General features: G+C 49.1%; 1 protein-coding gene across 2 annotated transcripts in view; it reads left to right on the forward strand.

Annotated features, from left to right (window-relative positions):
- GGA3 (golgi associated, gamma adaptin ear containing, ARF binding protein 3) overlaps positions 1–22,316 on the forward strand; it is a 730,479-nt gene that overhangs the window by 469,049 nt on the left and 239,114 nt on the right. For both annotated transcript variants that reach the window (XM_086930774.1, XM_086930775.1), the window contains 2 exons: positions 8,630–8,711; positions 8,898–9,020. In XM_086930774.1, coding sequence (XP_086786900.1) covers positions 8,630–8,711; positions 8,898–9,020 — 205 coding nt within the window. The remainder of the gene's footprint in view (positions 1–8,629; positions 8,712–8,897; positions 9,021–22,316) is intronic.

The following is a 22,316-nucleotide window of genomic DNA, read 5'->3' on the forward strand; positions in this document are numbered from 1 at the left end:
TTCTATACTGAGGGCAAAAAGGAGCGGGGAGAGGGGGCACCCCTGCCGTGTTCCGCGAGAGTGGGGGAAGCAGGCGGATCTATGTCCATTTACCATCACTCTAGATGTAGCTTGGCTATAATTAGCACTGATCCTTTTTATGAATTGGGGAGAGAACCCAAAAGCTTCCAAAGTTTGGTATAAAAATCCCCAGTCGACTCGGTCGAAAGCCTTTTCTGCGTCTAATCCCACCAAAACAGCAGGTATACGGAACCTGTTGGCCTTTTCGATCAAGTGTATCACCCGTCTTAGATTGTCATGGGTCTGTCGCCCCTTAATAAAGCCGGACTGGTCTGGGTGGATGAGGGCCGGCATCAAATCCTGGAGCCGTCTTGCAAGAATTGAGGAATACAGTTTGGCATCCAGGTTGAGGAGAGCTATCGGGCGATAAGAGGAACACTGGGTGGGATCCTTCCCCGGCTTAGGAAGGATGGTGATCATAGCCTCGGCCATGGTTCCCGAGGTCCGCCCATCGTTAGCCATCCCATTAAAGAGAGAAACTAGATAATCGCATATCTCTTCCGCAAACGATTTGTAGAGCAAGGCCGTATAACCATCGGGGCCCGGAGCCTTGTGGAGCTTCAGAGCCTTTATAGCGTCCAGCACCTCGTCCCTGGAGATAGGGGCTGACAGCAGCTTATTCCACTCTCTGGAAACTTAGGGTATAGGAAGGCTAGTTAGGAATGCGGATTGAGCGGCCCAATCTAGATCCGTTCCTCTATATAAGTCGGCATAAAAGCGACCAAAGGTGGCAGCCATGTCCGCATCTCTATGTTGCTCATTCCCTACGGGGTCCTTAATCCCCCCAATGTACTCTCGCTCCCTCTTATCTCGGAGTTGTCGAGCTAAGTGCCTTCCCACCTTGTTCCCCTGTGAATAGGAAGCCCTCCGTTGTCGCAAGAGAGTGAATTCGGCCCGGTTGTTATAATGGGCCTGAAGTTTCCCCCGCACCGCAGTTAAAGGTCTTAAAGTCACTTGGGATGGATTAGATTTATGTGCCTGTTCCAACACGGCGAGTTCTGCCTCTAGTTCTTCCCGTTCCTTCCTCCTTAATTTATTAAGGTTGGCATTGAGGTTTAGGCAGGTGCCCCGCAGCGAGGCCTTACAGGCGTCCCAGGTGGTATACACCGAGGTGTCTGAAGGTGGGTTAAGCGCCAGAAAGACCCGAATGGCTTTCCTCAGCTCCTTGCATGCGACATCATCCCGTACCAGCGCCGCGGGGAAGTACCATTTTCGCCACCCATCCCCCCCATCGACCAGTGTAATCCGAGAACCACCAGGCTGTGATCCCACACGGAAAGTGGAAAGATGCTAGAGACCTGGATGTCCCCCCTAAGGGCTTGGCTCACAAAAATATGATCAATGCGAGAGTAAGATCGATGAACGTGTGAGAAGAAGGTGTAGTCTCTAGATTGGGGGTACAGGAAACGCCAACTATCAATCAGTCCCAAGTCTCCCACCTGCCGCTGCGTTTCATTGGTGAAGACCCCAGTGCCCGCTCTCTGTGTACATGAGCTGTCCAGGTCGTTATCCCATACCATATTGAAGTCCCCCAGAAGGAACAAATGACCCTCCACAAAGTTCCCCACTCTTTCCAACATTGCCTGCAGAAAGCTATTCTGTTTAGCATTGGGCGCATACATTACCACAAAAGTACACATACGTCCATACAGCGATCCTTTCACCATCAACCATCGACCCTCCTTGTCACCACTCACCCCCTCAGGCTGGAAATGAAGGGACGCCCGAAACATAAGAGCCACCCCCCTATGCTTAGTAGATGCAGACGCCCTATAGATGAGAGGAAAATGTCTGTGTCGGAGTCTAAGCTCATCTTTCCTAGCTAGGTGAGTCTCCTGAAGTCCAACCACATCCAGGTGGTGGTTCGACAAATACTTCCATAACTTCTGGCGCTTCTGCGGGGAATTGAGACCCTTCACATTCCAAGAGCCAACACTAACAGGCATAATGAATCAAAAGGCCCCTATGCTGTGTGGACGGCAGTCGAGATCATAGTCGTCTCACGACCTCCCCCCGAATCCTAGCCAACCCCCCATTGCCACCCTCACTCCCATTCATGCCCACCCAATACCCACTCATCCTCACACTCCGCAACATCCAGTACCTCGAGTCCCCCATGTGCCAAATGATCACCAGTGAGCATATAGTCCTCAGCAAAGCCCAGATCCATGACAACATTCGAAAAACGGCCTCAGATGTAGAGCTCAGAGTAGTGCTCCTCCATAGCGAACAACGCCCCGCACACACACCCATTGGTCGCCACCATCCTCCCACCCCCCCTGCCTTGAACTCCAACACCCCCCCTGTGCCCCCCAGCCCCAGGACCCCCCACCTCCCCCCCCCCAACAAACAGAAAAACAATAGAAAACAACTCAAGGCACTGAACCTGAACCGTGTACTCATCAGTTCCAGTAGACCATGGTTCGTAAGGGCCCGTCTGGACTGGTATCGGGGTAGGGGTGCCAACTTAGTGACGCTCAGGGCCACAGTCCGGGGGGGGCTCCTCCAAAAGTACAATCGAACCCCCGGGACCTTAGGGCCAGAGCCCCTCCGGCGCCAATCAGCGGTACAGGGGTCATGCTGCTCCAGAACTTGTTTAAGAGTCAGCCATTGTGGCGGAGGCCACCGAAGCCACCGCATCTCCCCTTTCCTGGACGCTAGCAGTGCGATCCGGCCGCCGCCGATCGGGGATGAACCAACTCTGTGCCAGGAAGATGGACGATGTCGTCTCCGTGATGGTGAGGTGCGAGCTCCCTGAGAAGGTGCGACGTCATCCAGGCCCAAGAGATCCTTTGCCACCTGCAGGGAGTTAATCTGTGCTAGTCTATTCTGCCAGCGAAAGATGATACGGAAGGGATGTCCCCAAGAATAGGACATATTGCGTTCCCGCAGGAAGGTGGTCACAGGACGGACTCCCTCCTTTTCCAAAGTGTCGATGCCGCCAGATCCTGGTAAAGCTGCGGGCGGTGGTCTCTGAATCGCAAGGAGGAGATGGCCCTGGTTTTCCGCAGGATACGTTCCTTCACCTGAAAGTCATGCACACAGACGAGGATATCCGGAGGTGGTCCCCCTCCTCGCCTGGGTAGCCCCACTCTATGCACTCTGTCCATCCTTATTTCCTGCATATCCTCCTCGTCTAGAATCTGCAAGAACAGGGCCTGAACGTACCCACGCAGGTCCCCCGCTTCTCCATCCCACGGCACCGCCCGGATGAAAATGTTGTTTCTTCGGGAACGGTTCTCTAAGTCCTCCGTGTGGGTCTGCAGATCCAAATTCTGTTCCGTGAGACGGATGATGTCTTGCTGTAGCTGGTGCACATCGTTCGCCACACTCAGGTCATGGTCCTCCAGCGTCGCCACCCGCTCGCCGAGCCCATCCACATCTCTCCTCACCTCCCGAAGGTCTGACGCCAGTTGCGAGCGGAGTTCAGAGATATCCTCTTTAATGGAGGCGAAGAGCTCAGACATAAAGGCCTTAGTGGCAGGCGCCTCATCGTCCGATTGTTTTGATGAGCCACTGGCTCCTGGAGAGGCCGGCTGCTGTGAAGATTTAGTGGCACCATCTTTTCCTGGCCTCCCCTTACGTAGCGTGTTGGACATTGTGAAGCTCCGGCTGTAGTACGTGGCCAGGTGGCCCCTCCTCTCCAGAGACAAAGGTGGAAGCCTCTATCGGATTTCCAAGGCCGTAGGTAGTGCGGCTCTCCCCTCCAGTTAGTCCATCCAAGGGTACGACCTCTCCCTCTCCATCAGGGATACCCTCTAGATCAGTGCAACAAGCTTCCAGCGTATCCTCCGTGTCTGGATGTATAGGGGGGGTCAATCGCCTCGGGCCCTGACGCCTAGGCAAGCAGGAGTGTGCAGTCAGTGTAGGGCCTCCCCACACCTTCAGCCCGGGCCACGAAATTTAGCAGGACTGGGGCTGTCGGGCCCAGCCAGGCAAGGCCGAATCAAGATGGCGCCGTGGGCCCACCCGCCAAGACCTGCGCACTCAGTGATCGATCCCCTCACCGGGCTTCAAGCCACAGCACTCGCCGGTGCCGGGATCCTATTGCCGCAGAGCCCCCCCGCCGCCTTAACCAGGCGACAGATAGTCACCGGCAGTAGTATGTCCGGCTCGTTCGGACCACTCTCAGGACAGCACAGGGGCCCCGCCGCCCCGAGTCTCAATGCTTCCCAGGAATCACCAATGTCCGGTCTCAAATACGTAGGTCAGGCTGCCAAGGCTTTGCGGCCGCACCAGGCAGAGTCCGCGGTGTGGTCAAAGCAGGGCCCGCCTCCGTCCCGCCATCAGGCACGCTCCTGCAATGCCGGCTCTCCTCGCTCCAGCCTGCAGCAACCGCTGCGCTCCTCCCAGCCGCTCCGACTCACCCCGGCAACTCGAGGGCGAGAGCAGCCCCCAACGATCGTCACGGTGCCTCCGGTCCCCCTCTCAGCTGGACGCCTCCGGTGGGTCGCGGCCCTGCCGCTTCCGGACCTCCTTCCGCTCTGCCAGGCCGGCACCGCTGTCTCCCCTCCCTGGTGTACACTGGTGTCCAGAGCTTCCGCACCCACAGGCAAGTCGCGCTCTTCGCCCCTTGGTGAGGTCCTTGAGGACCGATGCAATGATTCCAGTGCGGGCCGCTCCCTCGCAATGTTAGGCGCCGCCTAGTTCTGGAGCCGGCCCCTCGATCACGCGAGGCCGGTGCTCATAGGCCTCAACTCGTCACTGCGCTTGCGGCCGTTGCAAGCTCCGCTCTGCTCCGCCGACAACACCGGACCGCTCCCTCAGGTGTCGGTGACCTCCGCCGTCTTTTTGGTGCCGGTCAGCACGTCCTGGACTATGCTATTCGGTGCTATGCTGGATCGGCGCCGGAGAGGCTCTAAGAAGCGTCCTACTCCGACGCCATCTTGGCCACGCCCCTTTTGTGCAGTTTTTGTATAGAGCAAACATGATCCCAAGCTATTGAAGTGCTTTACATGAGCACGAGTTGTATGGCACAGGGTGACATTCATGTTTGAGGCTCCAGGAAATAAAAGTGATGTGCCCAGAATTACATGGTGTTCATTCAGCCGATGCAGAGACGGGGTCCTGGCCCCCCAGTGCCAATGTCGGCAGCCACTGACATCCAGTGTGTGGACAGCTGTTGCCTCCTGCATCTTCTTGCCAAGACCTAATGGTCATTACCATTTTTATTCAATATAGATGTTTTGTAAGGCTAGTGGTCATAAAGTTGCAGTACTTCAGAGCCCAGACGTCTGCAATCCATGGCTAAGCAGTGGCGAAGGGCAGGGCAGGGCTTTCAGCAGGGACGGTCTTAGACCAGGCAGAACCTAAAAACAGACTATGACACGGGTCCCTACCGGGCTCTATAATCTCGTCCTCAACTTTACTGGTAAAAAACGGATTGATCTTTAAACAAGGCGCGAGGCCGCTAATGTTAAAGGGCGACGTGCTGCCTTTGTGAAAGTAAAAGTGGCCAAGCAAGAGGAAGAGTCAGCAGGCCTCTCAGAGAAGGGGGGCTCGAGAGTGAAGCAAGGACACAACGTGAAGAGACGCACACGCTGCAACGCTAGGCTAGTGGGCGGGGCCTAACGGAGACAGCGCGGACACAAACCCCACTTCCAAAGAAGCCTTACACAAAACCAACAATAGATCTCGCCAAGGCGAGCAGCACATGTGCTGCAACGCAGACAAGACCTAAAAAAAAATGCCAAATTTTGATAAACAGAATAAAACTTTTTTGTCAAACTAACAATGACAGATAAAAATTGGAATGGAACATCTCAGCCTGCTAGATTTCTCACAGCCCCATCAACCTGCTGCTCAGGAATATACATTTTATTCTCGGCTTCCTATTAATTGTTTATTTTTACAATTGACTATTTTCTGGCTTGTAAAGAACTAAAGAAATGTTTGCCCACCAAGAGTAATGCCAAAACTGTATCAAATTTTACAAGTATTTCACTGTATTTAAGATGCCTGGCTAGAGTACCATATTGTCGAAGTGGGCTATGGCTATGCCACTTAAAATAAAAGAATTATGATGCAGCTAGATGGAGCATGCAGGTACTGGGCCAGAAAGTATATTTGCTATTTGGGACAAGCAAAGGCCTACATACGCAATTAAAAGAAACGCAATTTTGATACTGAGGAAAAAGAGTAAATATTTTGGAGCAACAAATGATGAAGTACATGCAAGAGATGATGAAAAACATGCTCAAACAACTCCATGCAACAAATGTATAGATTACATTTTTCAGTGCGAGTCTCTTCTGGATTCGTGTGCTGTGTAGTGGCGGAAGATGCAATCTGTCCAATGTCTCTTTTTGAATGTCTCCTTTTGGTTATAGACCAAAGGAGGAATTATGGCGATACCTGTGACGTTGAATGCCAGCCCACAATGGCTGACATGGATTGACTTTTCTATATTTTTTGCCACCGGTTGGTTGAAAAGCAGTGTTGGGAGACAAATTAGTCAGTGCAGTTCAAGAATTGAAATGTACAGGTGATCTCGTGTTATCTTGAACAGTGCATATGAACCACATCAAGTGATGGTGATTATGCCCAACATATTGATTACCATGCTGTCAATAACAATAAAAATTGCTTCCTTAGGGCTTATTTAACAGTTCGAGTAATCCCGTAAATCACTAGAAAAACCGAAATTACATTTTTTCTTATCACCAATCATTTACAAAGTCCAATAAATTCGTGATGGATAGTCCTAAAAAGTAAAAGAGACGAAGACGATTCTAACTTCCTCGAGTATGTATAAATAGCACTCCAAAGCACCCATCCAAAACTAAATCTGTGCAACATACACAGACACAGCATATCAGATCAATGATCAATTCAACAAGACTGCTAAAAAGACTAAACAGATAGTTGAAAAACACATATGTCTCTCCTACATAACATATGTATGGCATTCACATAATAATTTTCCTAACAAAAATTCAAACATCTCAAAAATATTTTTTTAAGAGTTTTCTTTCTGTTACTTACATTTACTTCCATCAGGTATCACAGTAAAAGATTTTAATTTGAAACATTTAAGTAGATTTCATTTATATCTATCAAATATCACAGTATAAGTCACAGTTAAATATAAAGTAACAAAAAACTCATCAGTATATACCTACTACACCAGTATACTTCCTCCAAATACTTTTCTGCGCCAAAGAACAGTCATCTGTGGGTGAGTGGCTGCCGCGCTATCTGAAGAGGGCTGTTGCATGGTGCCAGGAGGCTCCGCACTGCAGCCAAGGAGGTCACACTGCTGCAGAAAGAGTGAAGGAGACCATGCACTTCTCTTGCACTGTCACGTACTGCGGCAGGGTCCTGTCTCTGCAGGTGAAGATCCTGCTGTTGCGGAAGGCCAAACGCGGCCTTGCACTGCAACCATGGACTGGTGGGCGACTGAGAGGGCCGAGTGCAGGCTGGAGCCTCTAACTGGAACTTGGGGCGAGACTGATCAAGCCTAGGCTCGTGGGGACTGTGTGATAACCTAGATACAAGGGGTGAGGGTGAAGCACGAGCTGCACCCGCCAGTTTACCTGATTGACCATGAGCCTGACAGGAGGGGTGTACCCATTAATAGTAACAGGAAAAGGGACCCACTCCATTAATAGTAACAGGAGTGGGCAGTGGGGAGGGTACTAGAACCAAGTGATGATCTTGCGGAAGCCCCTAAGACCACCAAGCTGTGCACCTGGAATCGGGTCTTTGTGCATAATTGAATGTGCAGTCACCTTCTGTATTTTTGTGTAATAAAGTACTTCTCTTTTCCTACAAAGAGAAGCACTAGGTGGGCTGGGCATTGATTTTATTGCGCTGCCTTGGGGGGGGGGGGGTAGAGAGAGGGGGGGTTTGGGGGGGTTAAGGTGTTAAGATTCTTGAGCCCTGCACTAACCTCACTGAGAAACCTGCGACTGCTCACCTAGGATTCCACTGAGGAGAGTCAAGTGCAGAAAGGGTTGTTCGTGGCTCAATTTGCAGAGCCTTAGTAGGTTCAGCCCCGGGACAGTAGAGGTAAAAGGCCTCAATTCCCACAGGTGTGGCCCAGTTACCCCTCCCCTTGGTGGGATAGTGGCATTGCGACATCCCTTAAATGTGTGGTGTTGCATTTCAGCTTCTCGAAGTTGCTGCTTGTTTAACTCTGAGGCATTATTTGCTTTTTTTTAGCTTTAAAACGGTAGCTCAAATCCGGTAAAAGCAACAAAGTTGTTCAGCTCCTGACACTGTATTTTCAACAAAGAGAGGATGGAGGCATTGCACTTAAATAGGAAAATACCTGCTAGAAATCAGGATGGATAATTCACATTGTATTTTTTGTATAACTTGTCATGTGAACATTGATTTTGGAACATTAGCTGCTTTTGATATCAGTGCCTTGTCTTTTACTCCACTTTTACCTCTTTGTTAGCTTCTTGGTTACCCCAGTTTATTTCTGGTTCATTTAAAATGTACTGATTTTACTTACAACTAATTTTAAATAAATGTTTAATTTTCAGATTTTGTAATTTACAGTTTGTTTTGCCTTGGCGTGTAGTGAGCATTGTATAATAATTGCACTATATTTTCTCCTTAGGAGTTGTTTGAAAGATGTGAACTCAAAAGACTGACATTATTCAAAATGGCAAGTGAGACAGAGGATAACGACGACAGCTTAGGTAAAATGGAAATCTCTTTCAAGAGTCCAAGTTATTTGACGAAGGACAGTGTGCTATGCACGAGTATGTCCTGCTTACTTCCACTCACTTTGGATTGGACATTTGTGTGCATGCATCTTGTATTATCCATTGCTGTTTGATTGATGGAAGTCAGTTCTGCATTTTTTCTTGATTTTGTGTTGTTAGGCGATATTCTACAGGCCAGCGACAATTTGTCTCGTGTCATCAACTTGTACAAGAAAGTAATTGAAGGCCAGGTCTTTAACGGAGAATTGGATATTTCAGCACCAACTACAGGACCCGTAAAAGGTGACACTTTTCATCTAATTATTGTCACCACTTGTTTCTGCTGTTTTTTACTTACTGTTAAATATTGTTTGATTTTCCACCCCTACCACTTCACTTCTTCACCTGCTGGATTTTCTTTCCATTTTCATCCTTAGTGGTCCATTATCCAGGTACTCTGATGTTTAACCCCTTCAAGCCCAACCCAAGCTCCATTTTAAAGGTTAATGTCTCGATCGATTGAACACAGTTACACCACATCGCAAAAAGCGTACTTTGTGACTAAAGTTTCAACTGTGACAAATGTTATGTTTTTTTATATCACATTTTCCTATGGGAATTAAAATGGGAATTCTGATAGATCCTCCTCTAGCTGCATATTCCTCAGCTTTTAATTATTCACCAGGTGTCAGACTGGATCCGTAAATGTTTCAGCAATACTTCTGCGCACTAGTAGGTGACGCTGTGCAACTCTGCAGTGACACTTTTCTGCTTTGTAAATTAAGTATGATGCCTATATAAGCACCACTTCATCACGCTGATGTCTGTTCCTCTCTTTTCGTGCCACCAGACTTGGATCCTTAGATACCTTTTGTCTCTTTGACACGCTTAACTTGATCAAAAACTTTTTTTACAGTATGAAAAAGACATGTCACCTCCCAAAACGACAGCTTTTAAGCCCTATATGTACTAACACAAACAAATGTCTGTGACAGATCCTCACCAAATTTTCCTGTGGTGTCTGGGATCGAGCCACAGTTCAAAGGATTGCAGTGACTGCACGTTGATGACCCAGAAAGCCATACGAGACCATGAGGCACAACTTTACTTCGCCAAGCACAGGAAGTCTCTGCAACTGGACCGGTCCAAGTTGAAAGTTTGGTCCCAATCCATTTCAAGATCTAGAAGTCACCGGAGGCATTCCAGGTGTCAGTCTTCCTTTCGATCTCAATCTTTGGGTAAATTGAAGAAAAAACGCAATAATTCTAAAGCAGTATTAGGCCCCTTTCTGCCACTCACTTTCCTGAGAAGTCACAAGGGTGGCAACATACATCTGGATTTCGATCACAAAATCCTTCAACTTTGGAGCCGATCCCGTAACTTGTGCCTCCACAACCTGCGTTTCTGGGGACGTCTGACAGTTCTAACCAAATTGAAGAGCTCCGCCTGGCCATTCTCCTCCACAATCTGAGTTTCGGGGGCTGTCCACCACTTCTAAGTAAATGAAAGCATTCTGTGTGACCACTATTGGGATCCTTGCCAACTTCTTCTGGCATGCCTGCGGGCCCCACGGACCCAAAAGTTTGTCCACCTGAGTTATCGCCCAGAGGTTCGCCCAATGCGCCAGCTGGACCCTTCGATACCATAACAGGGCTGCCTCCAGGTCTATGCTCAACTTCCACCTCCGGAGCCACAGTCCTTGCTGTTTCACGGCGCATCAATAGCCCCTCCATCAGTTCTAGAGTATAATGCGTCAGTCGTCCTTTGTGACGTATAGTCTGAGCTGGTTGGACCGCAATGCAAGCATTGTTGAGGGTCCATTTCCTATTCTTGATCTGCCTCCACAGCGCCTGAGGTGGCATGGTAAGTAAATTAAAATAACAATGGATTTAGATGTGACCCAGAGTAATTATTCCCCAAAGATGGGAAGGGGAAAAACGACAAAGGTGCATACAACGAGCAAACGGAGGGCAAGACTAAAGAGTGGAGAGCCATCCAACTAAGTAGTTGCAACACAGCTGACCACCATTGCTGACTGTGCTTAAATTCCCCTTGATGCGCTCGCCTTCCCTCGGGTGTTTACTTTGATTTGTCTTTTAGTGATTCTGACCTAGCAGGCCCTGGTGATACTCTTGTGCCTTAGCCCTGCCATGTCCGTCCCTTAATCTTTTTCCTGTGTCTCCTGGTTTACCTGGTCCTGCTATCCATACATTAATGTAGTGTGATTTGAGGCAAAAAAAACTCTACTGACCACATGTTTGTCCCAACACACTGTTTTCAAGTGACATTTTCCACCAGTTAGGAAGCCTTCCTTCCTTCTGCAGTGCTACCCTGCCAATGAAATTGAATATAGTTCTTTAAAAATTGATAAGACCAGTATTTGAGCCGAAACACAAGACGACTATGTAGCACCTGACTTAAAAAGTTGCTTTCTAAGTTCCTTTAGCACCTGCCATAAGAGTGTGACCATTTCAAGCTCTGTGTACAGAAGACAGGTGCGGCCGCCACCTACCTAGAGTGGTAGGGCAGCCGCGGGTGGAGAGGGCGGCGGGTTAGCGTGAGGGAGTCAAAAAATGAAGATTTCCCTGCTGCTCTTCTTAGCTCCAGCTGACTCCTGCGTCGTGGATCCTCTCGTCGGCCGGAAGGGGATGGGCCCTCATGACACAGGCTCCACAACCAATCCACACACTGCTCTCACATGAGAGCAGTGCCAGGATTGGTCTCAGCGGCCTCGTTTGCTTCTCAGATGGTGAATTGAAGCCTTTGGCTTTTCTCCACCCAGCCTATGTAACACAGCCAGATTCGAGAAACATAAGTGCGCATATGTGTTTGGCCAAATTCCACTTGTGCAGAAATGTGTAAGCTAGGCTGGTCAGTTTTTCATTCTTCAGAGCCAACTTAAGGACAAATATGTGGTGTGCAGGATTTCCATTATGGCCTGTATACTTCTGCCAGCAGATTCCTCACCTGTAGAACAACGCAAGGCGTCAGACTAGATCTGGAAACTTCAAAGCTTTGAGGTCACCAACTGAAGGCGCTGGACTAGTTTGACATCAGAAGTGATGTCAGATGACGCCACCAAGCCTATGTAGCTTCCGCCCTGGCGTGCTGATGTCAGTTCTCTTTTTTCTGTGCCTTCAATACAGATACAGAGCTTCTCTTCTGCAGAAAATCTTTTCTCACAAATTAGCACGCAGCATCATATTTAAAATGAAGTCACTCCCCAAAAAGTCAGAGTTTAAGCCTTGCAGGGACTGTGAAGGACAAATGTCCATCACAGAACACCAAGTCATCTTCTTCATGCATCAGCATGAATCCCGAAACCCTTAAGGATTGTGAGGCCAAACTGTTCAGCGCTCGAGCAAAGGATGATCGACATTGCCAAAAAATGGTCACACCATTCCCTGTGCCCTCGGACGCTATTACAGAAGAAGCAGCGCAAGAGCAAGAAAAAGACTAAAAAGCGGCCTAGAGGTATATCTCCTTGACGTTCTCCCTCTCAAACCAGACCCTTGTACTCAGAGCTTGTCTCTTTCCTTTCAGAGGATCTGCCGTGCTGCCCTACTTCTCCGAACTGACCTCCAGCCCTGACACCAGCGACTCCCTCAACACTGGCCCCAGCACTCCCTGACTTCCCAGAGCGTATCCTGCAGCATTTCCCAGCGCCATGTATGCCATTTTCACAAAAGCGTTGATGCCATTCAGTTCCCCTTTGGGCCCAAAGGTGCCACAATGCTTACCGCTTTTCATGCACTTTGGGGCTGTTCCTGCAAAGCAGACACCATACTGCTTCGACCGAGCACTTTGCTTCAAGAGATTGCAACCAGCACTGTTAACGGCGCCGATATCCCCGCCCACTCAACCTTCACCACCTCCTGTGGCCCCAGGTACGGAGCACCCACTGCTACAACTTCACTCCCGGGGAGAGGCCTAGAGGATTCTGGAAGTAAAGATTTCTAAAGCCCCTCTCTAGGAAATCTTCGTAACTGACTCTGACCCAATGGAGCACTATCCTGACGACAGTCCCATTTGGGAACTCCTGAATTATCAAGGATTGTCCTCTGTAAGCGGGCTGGATACCTCACAAGAACTCAGTATGGATTATCCAAAAGGGCCACCTGCACCACAGGTTGTCTCACTCAGCAAAGTGATGCTTAAGGCTGCTGAGGGTCTGGACCTGAGGTTGCCCACCAAAGAGGTGAAAACAAATGCCCTCACTGAGGTTCTGCTTCCTTCGATGGCTCCAGCTGATCCACTTGTTCCATTCAATGATACTCTTCCAGCCCCGTACGAGCAGCATGGGAGAAACCCTCCCCTTCGCCAGTAACGAATCGCCTTGTAGCCTGATAGTATCGTTCGGCTCCTGGGACCCAGCCTTCTCCTCTTCTCACTCATCACCAGAAAGCCTTGTTGACCTGGCCTTCTGTTCAGGAGTGCAATCTGGTGGCTCCGTTCCAACAGTCCTTTCTGACAGGGAGTCAAAAAGGATGAAGTCTTGCAGGAAGAAAGTCTTCTCAGCAGGGAATATGGCCCTCAAATTCCTTTGTGCAAATTGTCTGGTCGCCCGATATAACCATGCTGTGTGGGACATGATGCCAATGAAACTCCCTCATGTACCACCTGACATGAAAGAACACTTCCCCAAAGTCATAGCGGATGGCAAGAGTTCCTCACGGCACATCATAAAATCAGGCTTGAATACTGGGCATTCGGTCGCCAAAGCAATGGGCACCTCTGTCTTCGTAAGACGGCAAGCTTGGCTTTGCACAGATAATTTTTCCTCAGATGTCCAAGCTAATCTCCTGGACCTCCCTTTTGACTGTGTTCAACTCTTTGGAGATAAAGCCGACTCAGAACTAGAGCGGTTTAAAACCTGCAGAGCCACTGCGAGATCCTTAAGCTTGCACCCTCCACCTGCTAAGGCCTATAGAAGCTTTTGTCTCTTTTGAAATTTTGGAATAGGATTCAGTTTTTGTCCCCACCAGTACCTACTGTCTGTTCTGCAACAGCAGCAGAACCCACTTGTGAGGCAGTATAGAGGCCCTTGCATGGGCAAGAGGTTGAGGATCTACTCTGCAATCCTTCTCCCTCCTCATCCTCCTCCCCAGCACCCCAAGGAAAGGAGGCCTAGCTCTCTTCTTCAGCCCTAGGTGAGGCCTATGAGAAGAAGGCTGTCCCCTCCCCCACGTGGGGTGAGCACATCAAGGGTGTAGTCACCCTAAGGTCAGTAGCCCATTGGCTATTGTCCCCGAGGCATCTAAAATGCCCCCCAAATACAGTATTTATAGTGTAGCCCTGAACCCACAAGTGAGCTTCCCACGACCTACGAATAAGGAAAACGAAAGAAGACGCCCAGCAGATGAGACTGCAGAAAAGAACTGACTTGGTCCCAACCCTACCAGTCTGTCTGCCGTTTTCGGAGATCCTGTGCCAAAAGTCACTTTGTCCTGCAGTCAAAGACCACCAGAACCCCTGGGTGGACTGACTGCCTTCAACAAAGCCAGAATCTCCTGTGAACAGCAGCTCTGTTCATAAGTATCAAAGAAGAAAGACTCTGAGCCTACTGAAGATAAAGAAACCTGACGCCTGGACCACCACTGCACCGACACCTATAGCCTGACTCTGAGTGGCCCATCGGTCCCAGCGAGGCGCTCCAGAGTCCGACTCCACCGTGGTTTGACCCCTCCAGGACTCCCCGACATCACCTGCAGCCTCTGCACAGAGAACCCCCAACCGCAAGTGGCCAGTTAAGGTGGAATCTGACCTCAAAAGGCACCCCTGCATCCGGCCACCCTGGAGAAGAGAACGTGAGGTGCATATACGTCCCGAGCCCTCCAACTTACCCGCCAAGCTGTTGATTCCTCCCTGAAGACTTCCTGGACCGAGCCTGCAGTTATTAACAAAACCCATAATCCCCATTGAAAACAACAGGGCACCTGATGCCAAAACAGTTACCTGCAGCAGTCCGTCCCTCTGCGGCTGGGGAGAACTTTGGGTGCTAACTTGAACCCCCCTTTGCCCTGAGCGTATCCTCAGAGCTTTGCTCCCTCAAACTTGTGGCCTGCTCGTGAGCAGCCACCAACCAGAGGCCCCCTATCCCCCATTGTATAATATTGGGCCTCAGCACTCTGCACCCAGCCCCCGAAGTGCCAATGAGGGTTATTTGTGAGTTCATCCTTGACCCTGAGAGAACCCTTGTTCTAACCCCAGAAAATCAACCCTCAAGACCGTTTACTTACCTGAAAAACAATAACTCTATTTTCCTCCATAGGATTGCATTGACTGTTTTCCTCTGAAAAACTACAAAGTGTGGAGGATATTTTGCATGGAAACCTAAGAAACTGTGTTTTGCTAAAAACTGTTTTACTCACCTTTTTATCCAGGATATGTCCCAGTGTGATATCTAAGCATATCACACTGAGTAGAAAGGGTAATCTGAAAAGTAACTTCAAAAGTAATGTAAATGTGGGTGTACTTGTAAAGCGCACTGTGACTCCAAGGAGTATCCTGGCGCTGAAAGACCGCTGGGGAACCCGTGCTGGTTTTCCCTTTGAGATGGTCCCTTTCTGGGTATCTCCAAGGTGAAACCAGGCATCCCCGGCGTCTGTGGGGGGCCGTTGTAGAGATGAGGCAAGCTTAATGCCCAGAGTTGCCGAGTGTGTTCCCTGGTTAGAGTAGGCACTGAGGCGAGAATTATCGAGTCTGTTTGACCCTGGCCCACGACCCTGCCCCGTCGGGAATTGAACCCTGGTCCCGGGCCGTTCTCTGCTTACGGGTCTGCCGCCTCTAACCAGTGAGCCACACCAATCACAAAGTAATTGCAAAGTAATTCTAACTGTTGTTTCTGGACATTTGACCTACCTGTAGCTGCATTCACTTGAATTACCTAAGAAAAATATTATTTTACTTACCTGCACCAAGTTTGGCTTGGTTCTAAAAATACAAACAATTGGGCTGAGTGTGTGACATCATTTCTTGCCTGAATGTGTACAATAAATGCTTAACACTACCCTCTGATAGAGCCTTACTGCTCACCCACAATTCTGCAAAAAGAGAGTAAGGTATTATCTTCTTTTCCGTCTGTAAGCCTTTAAGGATCCACTGGACTCTGTGCACACTATACCTTACTTTGATATAGTATAAACAGAGACTGCTTACTACAGATGTTGATGGAGAAAGTCACAGCTTGAAGGGCTCCCGGTGGCACCCCAGGTATCGGCTGCCATCCTACTTCAATTCTGACCCCCAGACTCCAATGCCCTACTGGACTCTGTGCACACTATACCTTACTTTGAAATAGTATAAACAGAGACCGCTTCCTACTGATGTCAATGGAGAAAGTCGCAGCATGAAGAGCTCCCGGTGGCGCCCCGACTATCGGTTGCCATCCTACTGCCAATCTGATCCCCTGACCACCAGATTCCAGTGCCCCTATTGCCCCTTGCAGGGGTCTGTTGTGGAGCAGTGGGAGCCGGGTTAAATGGGTAAATCCCCAAGATCGCTGTGGCCATGCTATGCCGTACGCAAGATGGCGGTGGACTACATCATTTGAAAACTCGCTCTTGCTGTTTTGCCCGTGCACAGTGCTTGGAGAGTGAGTCGGACTCAAGGTGACCGCACTTTAAAGGGGGTGCTGAGTGCCAGTTACGCTGATGCTGGAAGCTGCAGACCAGAGGCACCAGTGGTCTGCGGCCCGACCCGAAAGCTACGTGACAGTGGGGTCTTGAGAGGTAAATTTAGTCTGCAGTGGAGTGTGCTGATGGGGGGTGCCCTAGAAGCAAGAGGGGTGCACAGGCGGGATCCTGTGGGCGACTGGTGTGATCAGCCCCTCTGAAAAAATGAGCTCCTGGCACCCACATGAGTGAGACTGGACAGAATTGCCGGGCTGTGCTGTGTGGGGACAGCCTGGCTCGGCCGTGAGTGCGCCACTGCGCCAATTGAACACCATATGGAAATGGCCAAAACACTAGGTCCCCAGCCTACTGGAGGTGCCGGTGGAAGTGCCTTAACAGCTGCTGCATCTCTGTGTGGCTACGTTGTGGTGGCCCACTAGGCTTCAGTTGTGCACTTTGTACACAAAGGCATCCCTGTAGGGAATGAATAACTAGCTGTACCTCTTCTTGCCTTGAAGGGGGGCGGGGGCAGCGGCCCTGTTCATCACAGCCCTTCCTGCACCAGCCATGGGCAGGCACTCAGAATTGAAAGCTGGGGGCAACCCTAAGTGATTGGAGACTCCTACCCAGAGTGATGTTGAGGACAGGGGGCATCACGCCCTTGGCCACAGGGGTCAAGAGTCACCGGCTATGCTGTGGTTGCTATCCTTATGGTAATCAAGAACACAAGGAAGGCTTTGGAGAAAAAGATGGCCGCAGTGGTTGTGGACTTGGGACTATTGCCCAGTGATCAAAGTAAACTGGCGTAGAGAGTGTCTCGACAAATGAACGAGTGTTTGGGGACATCTTGCCAGACCTGGAAACAGTGAAGGAGAAGCTGGTGCCATTGGAGGAGCAAACAAAGGTGTTGGTGTACAGCACGGAGGATGCAGAAAACAGAGCCTGGGGAAATAATATGTGCATGATTGTCTTACCTGAGAGGGTTGAAGGGAGTAATAAAGTCATTTCTGGAGACAAAGTGGTCCCAGAGAGTTTCTCCTTGCTTTTCCGCCTTGGAACGTGCCCATAGGGTCCCACCAACTCATCCCCACCCCAACTGGGCAGTGCCTTGCCCTGTAGTGGCCAAGCTTCTGCATTATAAATAAGGCTCTCTGTTTTCCATTTTTACTGATTTTTACAGACAAATATAGACAGAAAACCATCTATTTTCTTGTCTGTATTTATTTTTAAATGTAGATAAAAATGGAAATTGGATTCTTTTTTCTGTGATTGTAAATGCCGTCAGTCATGAATGGTTGGTCAGTAGCTGTGCATGTTGACAGGTAAGGGCTTAAAATAAAAATGGATTTTAGTAAAGAGGCTTAAACAACAGTAGATATGCACAACCTTGATACATAAAATGTTTCATAAGTGTTCTAAGCATTGAAACTTATCAGGTGTTCAAGCATGAAGGCACATTTATCTGGTACATAAATGTGGATATATACTTCTATGTATAACTTTATTCGATATACAATATCATAAAAGTCTAAAAATATTAAAAAAACATTTTAAAAGGGTGGGGGGGAAAAGTTCCACCCAATAAAAATACATTGGACAATATATACAAGGGTATAATATGTAGGATAGTCCATCCAAGATATATGATACATGCATTTATGGTACAAATTAATCATATATTGGTTAAACAGATAAAAAACGATTTGTCATAGGAAGACAGAATACACCTCATTACTGGGTGGCGATCTGCAGTTCCGCAGTCTGTGCTTGGATCATCCCAAGAAGTTTCATCCTCCTCAGCCAGGCACAACCCAGGTATTTGGCCAACCCACAAATTAGACTGGGGATCGAAGTCTCCGATGCTAAAATACGCTGCGCCGCCCCACGGTCTCTGCAACCCAGATTGGAACAGACGGGTTTCAACCATTTCCTCCTTGCCTGGCCATACGCTGGGCAGGCGAAGAGGAAATGGGCGACAGATTCCGTAGGGGAGGTACAGCCCGGACACCCCAGGTCACTCGCCCTCAGATACCTCCAGCCTGCTTTAAAATCGTTCACTGGAAGGATGCCAAACCTGAACTTTAAGTACAAGGCCCTGTCTTTCGGGGACTCAATGAGGTCCAGGAGGGATTCTAGTTTGGGGGCAGGCTTGGCTCTCAAGTACAATTCTGTCAGGGTGCCACACTTCTCGCTTCTTGGTGCAACTGCGGCCACCCAATCCAAATAGGCCTTTTTTACAACTACTTTGGGCGGCGGATTCTAGCTCACCCACGCTTCTCCAAACCCGATATACCCCACTAGCTGTTTCAATTTGGATAGCCAAACCTCCCTATTGATCTATTACCTCAACACCCGCTCCCTCATTCGTCATCAGCTTGAAATTTTTCAACTATTGCATCAAAGCTCTGTTGATATCCTTCTCTTAGCAGAAACATGGATTACAGAAGATTCTGCCCCCGATATTCTTGCTGCTATCCCTACGGGATATTATATCATGCACGCCAACCGGCCTGCTGGAAAGAGCGGTGGCGGAGTGGCGGCTATCATTCGCTCTATACATACCTTCTCTGAGATCACGATGGCCTCCATTCCTAAAACAGAACACCTGGCGCTTCAATTCACCTCCCCTAAATCATCTTTTGCCTGTGTTATCGTCTATAGACCCCCTGATCTTATGCCTCTCTTCCCCAAACTCTTCAGCGACGCTATCGCTCAACTGACTATCAACCACGCTAATATCATCGTAATCGGTGATTTCAACTACTGGCCAGCGGATGTCCACGAAAGCCATTTGTCAGTGGAATTCACTGAACTTCTCAAAGGCATGAACCTTTCCCAACATATTCACTCCCCCACCCATCTGAAAGGTCATACTCTAGACCAAGTCTGGACATCCAACCTCGACATCTCACCCCCCTCAGTCTTTCCATGTTCCTGGTCCGACCACCATTTCATCTCCTTTCACCTTCATCTTCACACCTCGTGTCTTTCCATTCGCACTAAGAACAAGTTGGCTCGCAATTGGAAAAGGGCTAATCTTCCTGACTTCCACGCCTCACTGGCATCCTCGGCACCAGCGCCGCTATCCTCAGTAGAGCATCAGGCTGAGAAACTCGATGAATGGTTACGCCTGGCTAGCGATAAAGCTGCCCCCCTGAAAACTATCAAAACAATGCGCCCCCATGATGCTCAACGTTGGTACACTGACCAACTTAAAGCAGATAAACTTGCCCTGCGGCAAACAGAACGCCGTTGGCGCCGCCACTACGACCCTCAACTTAAACTCATATACACTGAGTCCTTAAAAACCTATAAAAAATCTATTCTGGAAGCCAAGATGGTCTACTTTTCACAAAAAATTCTGAATTCGAACAATAAAACGAAAGACATCTTTTCAATTGTAAATGAACTCTCCCTTCCAGACCGAGTCACCCCCCAACCTCAGCCAACACAAACTCTATGCGACTCACTCAATTCCTATTTTATAGAAAAAATAGCAACCATAAAACAGAATATCCCTACCCCTGCATCTCCTACGCCTCCTCCTCTGCCTCCCCCAAATACTTGCACTTTGACTAAATTCCCACCGATCTCTCTACAAGAGTTTTCATCACTTCTTCATAAAGTCAGTTCGGGATCCCCTTACGACTGCTGCCCCCCGCAAGTTCTTAAAGAAGCCCTTCTTGCTTGCCCGGGCCCCCCGCTTGCTCTACTCAACAACTCTCTTGCTACCGGAGTGGTCCCATCCTCCTTCAAGCAAGCTGCCGTTTTACCAATTCTGAAGAACGCCAATGCAGACCCTACAATACTCAGCAATTATAGACCCATTTCCCTCCTCCCCTACTTAGGCAAGATTCTGGAAACTTACGTGACCCGATGTTTGAGCTCTTTCATAGAGCAATCATCGTTTTTAGATCCTTAACAAGCTGGATTTAGACCCCTCCATTCCACTGAGGCGGTCATAGTGGCAGTCATGGACACCCTTAGGAAAGGAGCTGACAAAAACATCGCTCAAGCCCTTGTCCTACTGGATCTCTCTGCGGCATTCGACACGGTCGATCACACCATCTTGATCGACCGTGTCTCCAATGCCGGCATCCAAGGAGTGGCCCTTGACTGGCTCAAATCCTTCCTCCACCAGCGCTCACAGTCCGTCCACCTCTCCACTTTTTCCGCACCCTGCACTCCCCTTCACTGTGGTGTCCCACAAGGCTCGGCACTTTCCCCTCTTCTTTTTAATTTATATCTCCAACCACTGTTAGCCACCCTCCTCAACTTCCCGGTCACAATTTATAATTATGCCGATGATTTGCAGTTAATTTTCCCTGTCGATTCCCTCCCCTCTTCCCGCACCAACTTCCAGTCCACCATGCTAACCATAGCAGAGTAGATGTATCACAGCCACTTAAAGTTAAACCCCACCAAGACTGAGCTTGTCTTGGTGGGTGGCCCCAATCACCCATGGAATGCCTCCTTCTGGCCTACATCTCTGGGGACGGCACCCACTCCTGTGAGCTCCGTCAAAAGCCTGGGGGTGATCATCTCCCAAGATCTATCAATGAGACCCCACATCAACGCGGTAACTTCTGCCTGCTTCTTCCACCTCAGGCGAATTCGCAAGATCAGCAGGTTTCTTAATAAAGAAGCCCTGACCCAGGTTGTCATTGCGCTCATCACCTCCAGGCTTGACTACGCCAACATTCTGTACGCAGGAATTCCTGCATGTCACCTCCATCGACTTCAGTTGGTGCAGAATCAAGCTGCCCGCCTGATTTTCTGCCAGCCCAAACACCAGCACGTCACCCCCTTACTCCGTAGTCTGCATTGGCTCCCTGTCTCAAAACGCTGCATCTTCAAACTGGCATGTACCACCTTTAAGGCCCTCGAAGACGCAGCTCCTAGGTTCATCTCATCAGCTTTGTCTCGTCATATTCCTGCCAGAGCTCTTCGCTCAGCATCTTTGAATCTCCTTGAGGTCCCCAGATTTAAAAGAAAAAGGCACGGTGGCCTGAGCTTCTCTGTTCTGGCTCCCGCCACCTGGAACTCCCTACCCCTTTCTCTTCGTCTCTGCCCAAAGTACGATAGCTTTCGTACTCTCCTAAAAACTCTGCTCTTTCAAGCGGCATATGACTAATCCCCTTCCTGGATCACCGCAATCTTTATCAAGAGCGCCATGAAACCGACGGTGATAGTGCGCTGTATAAATAATTTTAATAGAATAATAGAAGCTATCTTGTGGCCGGTGTCTAGTTCTATCAATTCAGTCAATACAGTAGCATAGTGGCATAACTCGGGGGACCTTCTGAGGCGTGTCCAAAACAGTAAGGGGCGCAGTCTTGCCACCTCATTTATTGGGTGTCTCCCCAGATCCTAGCGGAGGGGGACTAGTGGGGTCGATAGAGGAAGCAAGACTAAGTCTCTGAAGAACTTGTTTTCTGATCTTACTAGGTCTGTAACCTTCTCGAAACCCCACAGTTTCGCTCCATATAAGGATGGGGGCAAGGCCTTTCCCTCATAGACCTTAATGGCAGGAGCCACAGGTCGACTATAGGAGAGGCGCTGATGTTTCGCAATAGCCCCTGATACTCGTTTATGGTTGCGGAGCATCTTAGCTAGGTGCGAGGACCAGTTCATCCGACTATTAATCCTTACTCCTAGATAGTCGAAGGCTTCAACGAGTTCCAGGGGGGAATCATTCAGTCTGATGTTATTTTTGAAATTTGTCGATGGTGCCAAGGCCATTCATTTTGTTTTGGATGTATTCATGATCAAACCTTTGACATCACAAAACTGGGTAAAGCGGTCGAGTAGTTTTTGTAAGCCCATAGGGCTTTTTGAAATCAGGAGGGTGTCATCCGCAAAGAACAGTGTGGGGATTTTTTCCCCTGCCAGGGTTGGGGCATCGGCCCCGTCCTCCCTCAAATGGTCCACCACCCCATTGAAATATACTACTTTCAACTTCATTTTTTATTTTTTTTGTGGATAA

This window comes from Lissotriton vulgaris, chromosome 7, assembly GCF_964263255.1.
Source record: "Lissotriton vulgaris chromosome 7, aLisVul1.2, whole genome shotgun sequence".
Classification (NCBI taxonomy): Eukaryota; Metazoa; Chordata; class Amphibia; order Caudata; family Salamandridae; genus Lissotriton; species Lissotriton vulgaris.